The 11413-nt window shown below is 36.7% G+C and overlaps 1 protein-coding gene across 1 annotated transcript; it reads right to left on the bottom strand.

The window, feature by feature from the left end:
* Positions 1-751: 751 nt before the first annotated feature.
* EIF2S1 (eukaryotic translation initiation factor 2 subunit alpha) lies at positions 752-11407 on the bottom strand. Its single transcript, XM_009634176.2, has 8 exons — positions 10655-11407; positions 9552-9793; positions 7932-8011; positions 6974-7125; positions 4416-4522; positions 2725-2822; positions 1561-1704; positions 752-1272 (listed from the first exon to the last, which is right to left on the bottom strand). Exons 2-8 carry the CDS (start codon positions 9790-9792, stop codon positions 1147-1149), a joined length of 948 nt encoding a protein of 315 aa, XP_009632471.1. The 5' UTR covers position 9793; positions 10655-11407; the 3' UTR covers positions 752-1146.
* Positions 11408-11413: the final 6 nt, after the last annotated feature.

Below are 11413 nucleotides of genomic sequence, written 5' to 3'. Positions count from 1 at the left end.
TTAAGAATTCCCAGTTACGGCTCAGAGCCTCATTTTTCATGCTTTCTTCCTCTAGCAGCACAAAATACTAAGAAAAAATATGTGCAATATGGGACATGTCAATGGAAAAAGATACAAATACATTTAAAAATTTAGCAATTTGGAAAGGTTACTCAACTAAAAACAACTCCTCCCCCCAGTTTCCACAGACCACCTTTTTTTTTTTTTTATACTCCAACATGGAAAGCATATCTTGTTTCTCTTTTTCAGAGAAGATAAACAGGTTGTTTCTAGAGTGAATACCTCAGTTCAGTGCAAATGAGATTTAGGGTAGGCAGAATTGAAGGTCATGCAGCAGTGAGCTCAGAAGATGGCACTGTCTTGTTCTGAAGTATGAGTACGTTCATTAAAGCTCCTGCTATATTCACCTGTAGCAGCAAAGTGCAACTATACGTAATTTTTCATTTATCAGCTATGTTTATTGGAATGGTAACAAGGTATGTTTAAAGTTTTCAAGTTATCAGTCCTTAAACGCAGATAAAAACCAAAGGAAATGCTATTTTGAACAAGTCTGCATCAACAAACTTGCAAGAAAAACATTTTGTTCCACTCATTCTTGGCTTGATTTAAAGCAAACGAAAGAGAGCCCTCTCAATGTTAAAGGGAAGTCACCCACCGATCATACCCTTCCAGGTTTTGTATTTGTATCACTCTAGGCCATGTGGCAAGAGGGAAAAAAAAAAAAAAAAAATCTTGGGAGTTACATAGCCCAGAAATTTATTGAATATTTGCTCAAATACATTCTGTATGGAACTGTTCAGCTTGCTTGGTTTTAGGGCTCCCAGGAAAGATCATTAATGGATGCACTGAGCTGTAATCACCAATTAGGAATTGTTATGTATGAAAATGTTAAGCATGGGGCTGCAACCTCCCTCTGGCCAGATCTGTGTCTTCAATTTGACTAGGCACCTTCCCTTCAAAGGATTCAATTTGTCTAAGTTGCTGCACTGAATGTTATTTAGAAGAGCCTTTCACATACTGGTCTTTCTAAAACAGTAAAACACTTAAGTATTTGAAGTTTTCAATACTGGAAATATTTAGCCCAGAGTGTTTGCAACGGGGTCTTTCATTTTTTAAATGGTCTCTCTTCTAAATATCCCAGAACATTTAGTCTTCAGTTTTGGCTTCCATTTCCTCAGCATCATCATCTCCATCCACTTCAGCATTTTCCCTCTCCAGTCTTTCCAACTGCCTTGCAAGCTCAGTCTCATCTGTGTCAGTAACCACCTTAGGCTGAAAAAAACCCGCAAAACCAGAAAACATGGTAAATTGTCATTAAGAAAGACTATACATCTCTTAGGCTCTGATTCTACATAAAGAGCATGAGATAAAATACAACCTGAAGTCACACAATAAAACCCAGGAAAATTAGAATTTTGGGCCATTTAAGAAACACAGAAGTTTAGGGGTTTCTTAGTTTCTTAATACCTTTTTGCTAAAATTTCTCCCAGTACTACTGATCTTGCTGTACTTTAAAATGTTGTAAGAAGAAATACATTTTAGGACATAATGTACTCTTACCTCCATTTGCACATTAAAGACTCCTCTCTTCTCCTCAATTTTTTCTTTAATTACAGCCATGGCTTGATTTAGAACAGACAGTCCTTCAGTTCTCTCCAGTGTTGTTGTAGTCATCACGTAACGAGGAGGGGCTATCAGATTAATCTATCACATTGTAGGGATTGATGGGAAAAAAAAAAAGAAAAAAGAAAACTCAGTAACAAAAGACAAAAAGAAAAAATCTCAAAAGCAAAGTGAGCAATGCAGTTCTGAATGTACAATTCACAGAACAGGAAACATTTTCCCCTTAGAAAAACCCTTTCTAGAAAAGTGTAAACAACTTGGATGGAAATAGCAGATAAGCAAGCACACAGCCTCTCTGATTTCCAACATCAGCATCAGTTATTTCTACATAGTATGCTTATTTACACAAATATTGCTGAGCAGAAAGAATATCCACTTTGCAGATCAGTAACACAGCCTATCACATAATTTTTCAAACAATTAAAAGACTGTGACAACCAGTATGCTGGGTTTTTTTGGTTAGGTTTTGTTTTGGGGTTTTTTTTGGGTGGTGGTGGTGGGTTTTTTTTTTGTTTGTTTGTTTGGTTGGGGTTTTTTTGTTGTTTTTTTTTTTTTAAGATGACTGGATAAGTAAACTTTTCCTTTTGTTACAAGAAGTCATTATAAGAAACCATTTTCAAACAAGGATGTACTTTCAAGTTTTTTTGAAGCCAATTGTTGAGTAATGCACTCAATATCCTAAAATCACTAGGGAGAAAAACGAGGCTGAGTACAGTAGCCATTCTACCAACACTCCAACATATGTGGACCAAACGTTCCTTTTCTTACATAACCTTGTATCTGAAAATAAAATATATTGCTCCCTACCTAAGGCTACATAAAGGAGTCGTAGATATGTAGTGTGCCAATACTAGACTTTAATAAATTGAACAGAATAAATCCAGCTTCTTGAACTTGGGAAGCCACAGCAGAGTCACAGGAACAACTGGCAGCACACAGCTGAAAGGAGGTGTGTCGCATACCCGATAGAGAACAACCAGAAAGTAAGTACACAGCTTCCCAGTCTCAGCCATGCGATTGTAACAATTGCAACTGCATGCTACTAGTACCTGAGAGCATCAGAAAACTGCTTTTCATTTCACTATTAAGACAGAAACTTACTTTAATGGGCATATTCTCTGTGGAACAGTTCAAGCCTGCTCTCAAAGCTTCTTTTACTGCATCTATGCCTTCGTAACCGTAACAGGCAACCTCAATATCTAGGACAGAGGAATACAAATAATAAAACTTTAAAGTTACCAAAATCAATAGACTCTTTAAAGCTTTTTAACTTAAGCTTTAATAAAGCTCTTTAGTAACCAATGCTTATCCACAATGAGAGCCTCAGTAGCTCCCAAAGCTGAGGAAGGTATTTCACTTTCTTGACTTTTCATGGAATTCTGTCAGCAATTACAACAGAGGCATCATTTCAGGAGCACTGGAATTATTATTTTTTTAAGGTAAGCTATATTAACACATTGTTACAGTGATAATTAGCTATAGCTTTTTGTAGATGTTTGGAAATTAAGGTATAGACTAATGCTGGTCATATCTGTAATAACCCGATTAGTCTAAAGACAAAGATTTCTTTACCTATGTAGCAATGGTGCAAGACTAAGCTACACAGAGAAGTTAGTCTCACTTTCAGGTGACTAACAACAACCTGCTAATTCTCAGCTTTCACAAACAAATTCACAGAAGGACATACCAGTCAGCCTCAGGATGAGAATACAAACCAATGGAACATTTTTATGCTTGCCTTGAAGACAAAATTAAAAACTTGGGCAAAATCACAACAAAATAGGCAAGATGAAGGAAGTTAAAGAACATTATAATCAAGTAACTTTATTCTCAAAACTAAGTGCTGTTTATGTTGACAATTTCATACTTTATGGCAATCAAATCCCACTTGCATTTTTGAAGTCAACTATATTAACTCATTGTGATCTAAAGTAATAGGTAAAGGAATTTTTTTTTATTACCTTACTTTTTGCACTCTCTCCTTGACTTCTTTGTCATGTGGATATGGCTTATCTTTTCTCCTCTCCACAGTAATCAACAAGTACTAATGCTTTTCAATATACCCTTGCAGAGCAGAGGCAATTTCTCAATCTTGTTAAAAAATGTGACTCTGCTACACTGACTGCTTGATGGCAAGCATGTTCTTAGGCTGTTCAGTTAGCTGTACAGCCAGATTCACAGTTTTAAAGTATGCCTTCTTAAGTAGTACAGTCATGTGCTTTTTCTCCCCTCACTGAGCTAGTAAGAGACAAATCAGTTCATACACTTTATGAATACATTAGAGAGATGCAAGGCTTGAGCTAATGTATCCTGCCGAATGGTTTGCAATCAACCAATCAGAAACACACTCAGAGTAAAGTCAAAGTATTTTCACATGTTCATGGACAAGTGCCCTAACTGTGCTGACAGAGATCAATGATCCTGTTGAGGAACCAAAGAATTTAACACTTTGAATAATGAAAAATAATATTGTAGATGCAGTAATAACTATAAAATATATAAATTCATTGTGTGTCAGTGCAATATGATAGACTGCATTACATATCAGAACAAGTACTTTGCGTCCCAAGGAATCTGCAGTTTGGGGAAAAAATAAAAGCCAAACCACCTTGGACTTTGAGATGGAACCCACACAGGCATTTTGCAAGCAATCCTTGTCTTAATTTTGGAAGAAGAGTTCCACTCAAATATCAGCACCACCAACACTAGTTTTAAGGAATTTTATGGTTTGCAACAAGATACACTAAGTGTCTAGATGTGAACATGTCAGTGAACATCTGGAAAGAACTCACCAGCTCGAATTTTGACTGCTTGTGGTGTCAGACGTCTGTTAATATTGTCGATCAATACACGCCTCTCTTCCTCTGTCAGATCTAGGCTATCCAGGATGGCAGGGTCTCTGAGCCAAGCAAAGCAACGTTACAGAAGTTACACTGAAGCAGAACATGACACAACATTCAGTTCTGGTACTATTTCAATATTATTATGCATAGTCATAGATATCTACTAGGCAATGAAAACACGAAATATTCTTAAGAGTCCATTGAAACACTAAGAACATAAACACATCTATTTCCAAAATATTTTCTACAGGAAGCATTTAACAACAAAGTAGAAAAGCAGTTTACTCTACCTGTTCCTGGAAGGGCAGATCTGAATTACCTTTTTTTTTTTTGTACATGATATACAGAGCGAAAAAAATATCTACCTGCTTGGTATTTACCTTCCCTCTAATGTGAAGATAAACTCATATCGCATGGAAGAGAATCCATTTTGAATCTGAGGCCTTTGACTTATTTTAGTGTTCCATTCAAAAAGAAGATTTTTGTCATTCTACATAGTAACCTATACTCATCCCATGTTATTCTGTACTCCTTTTTAACAGTGATACTTATCTGCTGGCTACATTCTTGGCTAAAGGAAGAATGAAGTTTTTTTTAGATCACAAGCTAATAGTTTAAAATCTGGAGATCACAAAGGCAAACTCCTCTACTGTTTAGCTATGAACTAAACCAGCCCAAAAACCAGGCAATATTGGAGATTGGTCTCTGCTCCTAATAAAGCATCATCTTTTATGATTTTATATCCTGAGTATAGACAGTAGATGGGCCAAATACAAGCAACTAGAACCCAGAAATATGAGAGTTTGTACATATGAAACTATGAACCCATATGGCAGAAGTGATTTATTGGACATGCAAATTTGTTTCCTTATTTACAATTTATTCTGTTAAATCTTCAAGTTACTTCCAAGAATATTTGGTAGGAATTCAACAAATAGGTGCTGGATGTTTAAGTTTTACTGATCAGAGGGATAAATACACTTCAAAAATTTTGCAACCAGTATCCTTCTATGTGAAACCCCAAAACACTGATCCTCAGTACTAAGAAAGAAGTAGCAAGTCAAATTCTTGGAGGGCATGCTAAGCCTCCGCAAAACATTTCAGCAAGCATAGAAAGGCAGCAATATCTACATTTTTCTGCTCAACCTCGATCGCTTTATGTAGTAGCACAATGGGAACAAATAGAAGTTAAAAGTTGCAGTCCATTGTCAAAAATCTTAAGGCATTACTGATGAAGACATGTTTTGAGAACAGTTTCAGAAGTTTGTGCTCCCAACCTGAACAGTAGATGAGCAACAAATGGCATGTGTGTTAAGGAATTTTTCTGAGTTTAAGAGAAGCTGAAACAGCCAATGTAATTACACTTTCTTCTTCTAGTATACAGGTGTATAACTAAGTATTCAGCAGTTACAGAATGAACTGGAATTGTTTCTGCAGCAATGTGCCCAGATTTGCCTCTTACTAGTAAACTTGCTATCACTATAAAATAATTATTATTCTATGAAACAGAGCATATTCAGTCCAAATGAGGATACAAGTTGTCTCTTCCTCAAAAACAGACATGTTAAGTGAATTAAAATGCTACCAAGTGCCCTGTGTCTTTAAATCAAAACAATTTCTAAAATTTTATTACTGCCATCTAGTGTTCAACTCAAGTTCATCACTCATACGTTTATGTGCTACAAAAGGGTAAAATTGGAAATGTTTATTAAGAAACCTATTTTTGGATTGCCAATTTCGCAATAAAATCTTTAGATGGGAGACAAACAGGTTAATTCTGAAAGCAAATTAAAATACCAGACTCCATAAAATAATTAAAAGCAATCTCAGTGCATACTGCCTTAGCATCACAATTTCCAACTCTTTCTGTTCATAATTCCATTTCTAAGTTCATGACCCCATTCCCATTCTTTATGTTTGGAAGTGCAAGCCAGCTTGTTGCATTTAAAAAAAGAAAAATTCTGCCTGTGCAGTGGAAGAGTGACAGTCAGCTGTGAGTAGAAATATCTTCAGACACAGAGCTAGACATGTTTGGTAACATCTGCTTGGGAACAGGTAAATTCTGACAGAAAAACCAAGATCAGTGCTTCTTCTTCCATTAGAAATGTCACAGGCTCATCTGTAGCAACAGAAATCTCTCGTGTTGTAATTATGTGTTTCTCTTACATTATTCACCAAGTGCCTTAGGATTTCTCCACATCAAATTCAATTACTACTTTTAAAAAACTGACATAACAGAGTAGCACATTTGAAGATGGATAACAACAAGTAAACTCTGAGCCTTCTTTCTCAAAAGCATTGGGAACTTAAAGAAAGCAAGAATACAGAAAACCTACAATAAACAGATGTCAAAGTTTACTAGCTCTACTTGACCAGTACATTCTACATACTGATTCAGGGACAAAAAAACCCCAAACCCCAAAAAGAACATTGTGATAGATCTATTCCAGGAAATACTTCTCCGCAGTTATGAAATAAACCCCTAGAAGTAGAAAATATGTCCTTACGAGACTGCATGCTTGAATGCATCATAGGCACCATATCCTGGTCTTTTGTACTTGTCATCAAATACCCAGGCAGTTCTCTGGAACAGACTCTCAAGCTGCTCATCCTTAGTGTACTCCAAGACTTCAGCAACATGACGAAGGATGCTGTAAACCTTGAACACAAAAGGGGTATTAAAAAAACCAAAGCAAAACAACCCCCCCACACACCTACCCATTACTCTCATGTAATGCCTGACTCTTACTATGAGTTTGTACAGTGTAAAATTGAGTTCCACAGATCAAAGTCCACAACCGAAATTGTTGATGCAAATAAACAATAAAAAATATCAATGATAAAGTGTTTTGATTCTAAACGCTGTGTGATGTTGCAACACAATCCTTCCCTATATTTAGCAACAAATTACATACTGAGCTCTAGGAACTTACAAAATAGCAAAACCACTTTATTAACCTAAACCTTTACCGTGTAGTTAGGCGATTCTCTCATGGAAACTGATGCAAAAAGTATTATCAAGTTGTTAAACAGTCTATTTGCATACAAAGAAAAGTTAGAATCAAAGTAGTATTTAATAGTAAGTGTTCTACTCAGAAGCATAAGACCACACAGTAGTTAGGGTGGGAGTTGATGCCTTAAACTATTTGCACACCTCTTCAATAAAATTTGTCCAGAGAGTGCCGAAACCAGCATATGCTTTTTGGATTTCTAATCATTTAAAACCCCCCCTTTACATCACAGATTTTCAAACATATTACTTGATCTACTCATCAATTAAGCAGCAGCTTATCAGAGCACTCAGGTACAGATGAGCTGATTATATATATTTGCATGGGTAAATGAGAATCAGAGTATGCTTACTAAATGAGAACAATACTTTATCTTTGTATTATCTTATGCCTGTGCATTTTAGTTGCTCAGGAAAGAAGCTGGCCACACACTGAATCTAGCAAAGCAACTTACAGTCTTTGATTTTGTGAATTTGTCTTCACATTTGATTGCCTCCTCTGGAGAAACTCTTCTTTTTGACAAGTCAATATAACCTATTGGGGAAAACCATTTTCACAGTGTCAGGCATTGTGCAAACTATGTTTAACTGCTTCAGAAGAAAAGCATAAAGAACTAAAACTCTGGCTCAGCATTTGCCCCTTGCCTACACTATATCTATCTGTTGCTACAGAAAGTAAAAAACCCTAACCTTAATAAATTTGATCAAATCATGATCCAAACTAGCATATTAAATTATTCTTTCAACTGTAAATACTTACAATAGCTCATCTTTTGTACAACATTCTTTAAAATGACTGCCTTATGTTTTCTCTACAAACCAGGAAGAAAATTTCGTATTTCAGCAGAGAGTGATCCTTTTTCTGACACTGTACACAGTTTTGGCAAAAATCACACCAGCATACAAAGAAGCAGGTTTGATGCATACTTTTGTAGTGCTCAACTTGATTTCATTCAAGGTTGGCGCCCCATCAGTTTAGCTCCGAACAGTTTCCTAATGAAGTAGGCCTGGCCTCAAATTCTGACTGTAACTCTTGGATACCCTTTTGGGAGAACAGTATGTGAAAAAAAACTCTTTTGAACCATTTATTTGTAAATTTGAAAAGGCCTCCACCTACTTCTCACAAACTATAGGTTCCCCAAAAGATTATATGAAGACTGCTATGTGAATTACAGATGTGTTTCTCTGTTAATATAAGAATGAAATTAATTTCTAAGAGGAGGTATCCTTTCATTAGAGATGCTGGAAAACTTATTTTACTTCACATCTATCTGAAATCAGTTTCTTCTTGTCTGTTTTTCCTCTCTGCTTTTTCTTATCTCATCACTCATTACTTAATCTCAGAGTTAACTGCAGTTTCAGAAATATTCTAGAGAAGCATATTACTTGAGAAACATCACACCAACAGTCAGGTTACCAGTAGATGTGCTCAGTGTTTATTTTCATTATTTCTTTATACCTAGATATAGATTTAAAGATTGCATGGAGCTGTATTATCAAAATCTGACATGTTCTAAATAGAAAGTATATTAAAAACCCCTTTAGAATAAACTATTCAAATGTTCAGAAGACAGGAAAAGACAAAGTTGCCTGTACAATCTCAACCTGTAACCTTCTACAGAATTCATACGGTACAATTACATACATGTCATATTTTATAGCCAAGGTTCAAGACTTGTTAATGCACAGGATCGTCTGTCAGCATTAGATATTCACCATTTAGATTTTTAACCACTACATCAGATGATCCTTCTCTTCAGCTAGGTCTCAGAAAATCTACATAGATATCAAACGAAAAATCCACTTAACTATGGTTTGTTGACCAAACATTGAGCTGGCAAGGACTCACTTAAGCAAATCTGCACTGATGTGATTGACCTTCATTAACCCAATTCCCAAAGGACACAGAGGAATGGAAGAATGATCATAAACATCAGATGGTATAATGATGGTGTATTTTGCTTAAAAGTCTTGAAAAAACCCAGACCTCCTGGAAAACCCAAAGAATACCTAAGTTTATCTGCATTTCTCTCTAGGAATTCAATCTTGATACTGCCCACAATATCCCCAAATACCTTTCTCTTTGTCAACTCTTATGACTACGACGCATTCATTCCTCCCAATGCGGATCAGTTTGTTTATGGAACGAATACGTCTTCTGGATAGTTCACTGAGAAGGATCATGCCTTCAATGTTGTTGTACTCTAGCAGGCTGACATAGGCTCCCATTTCAGCAATGGACCGAACATTGACCATCACTACATCTTCCACCTCTGGAAATTTATGCTGGTAGAATCTACAGCTTAGTCCCGGCATTCTGGAATTTGAGCAGAAAGAAACAAACATTTCATTTCACAGTACATCACTGACTTCTTGTACAAACATGGTACAAAACGAGCAAGAACTGGTGAGGATAGACAGGAACACTGGTACAAAAAATGCAAATTAGGATAAGGCTTGTACAAGTCATACGTAGGTTTTAATCAAAAGTAAACAATAAATTAACTAGTATTTTAGTATTACCACAACCATTTGCCAAGATGCTAATTTTTTGCATTAAAGTAGAAAAAGCTTGCTACCCAGACTTTATTTTCCACTTCTACTGCCATACTACCTATCCATAGCACATGGCAGAGACTTCAAGTGGTGAAAAGGTGGCACTGCACACCTTGCATTCATCTAAATTCACGAGGCTGTGTAAAATTTTCAATCAGATTTTAACAGGACATGGGAGAGAAGCAGCCTGCAGTGTTCACGAAGGTATTTGTATGCACATAAAAAAACAACATGTGAGAGGTTAAGAAAGTAAGAGGTAGAACGACGCTTCTGTAATACTGAGAAGGAGCAGACTCTATGCTCCAGATGATGACTTTCTAAACTCAGCACAAGACATTTAGAATAATCCTGTAAGACCTGCTTCAGAGGCCACCTGTCAGCAAAGAAAGCAAAATCAGAAGACAGAACTAGCCTGACATGAATGAAGCACTAAAAAAAAAGAAAAAAAGGCACCCCCCAACATATTGCTAGCCAAGAGGAAAGAAAAAACCTGAAAAACAACCCATTTCATTATACATTCAAAAACCCTACAAAATTAATGCTTCATAATCATGTAGTAATAAGAAGAAATGTTTAAACCTCTTCACCTTCCTGATGATGAGTCCATATACTCATCACTCACCAGGTTAGTTCAATTCCTTTTGTCAATGCCTAGAAGTTTCATACAGGTGGTTTCCTACAGAAGTAGGAGCCTAAGATGCTGAGTCAAATGCATCACTCCTTCAGGTTTGTTGTAATCACCACTTTGAAGGTTTGCTCTTGATCTTTACAGCAGTGCTAAGGCTTTCCAGCTATATGAGAATTTAAAAACAGTGTAAGATGGTAATGCCAAGCACCACATACACATGGCTACACAATTCAGAAGACTGCAGCCACCCTTATTTCCACACTCAACTTTCTGAAAGGGAACATACAAACTAGTAAAGGATTATAAAAAGGCTCCTTTAAAGGTTTCATATAACTTCATATAATTTGAAGCTGAACAAAAGACTCCAAGATGAAAAACTTCACAGTTCTGTTTTCTAGTCCACTTAATGCAGTTCAGCTCACTCCTACATGTCTACTTATGAGCTAGAAAGTAGAGATATATTGCAAAGGAACAAACCCCGACCACAGTAAACAAGAATGGACAAACACTGCTGCGCACGCAGATTATTTTACTCCTCTCCATAGACACAAGGTTTTTATTTTGGCCTTCTGTGGGCAGCCTCTCAAGAGCGACACAGTGCCCACGGCGCCAATGCTGGAAATCATCTTTCCAAGACGTTAGACACGCCTCAGCGAAGGTTTAAGTCCCCACAGCCGCACGAGTCTCTCCGGAAACTGGCGAAGGTGGAGTAACTTCTGAGCAGCGGCTCCTCCGGCCGCTGGAGCGTCGCTG

The sequence above is a fragment of the Egretta garzetta genome, unplaced genomic scaffold (assembly GCF_000687185.1).
Source record: "Egretta garzetta isolate BGI_Z169 unplaced genomic scaffold, ASM68718v1 scaffold2, whole genome shotgun sequence".
Classification (NCBI taxonomy): Eukaryota; Metazoa; Chordata; class Aves; order Pelecaniformes; family Ardeidae; genus Egretta; species Egretta garzetta.
The sequence above is the reverse complement of the archived record's forward strand: the minus strand, read 5'-3'. Positions and strand labels throughout refer to the sequence as shown.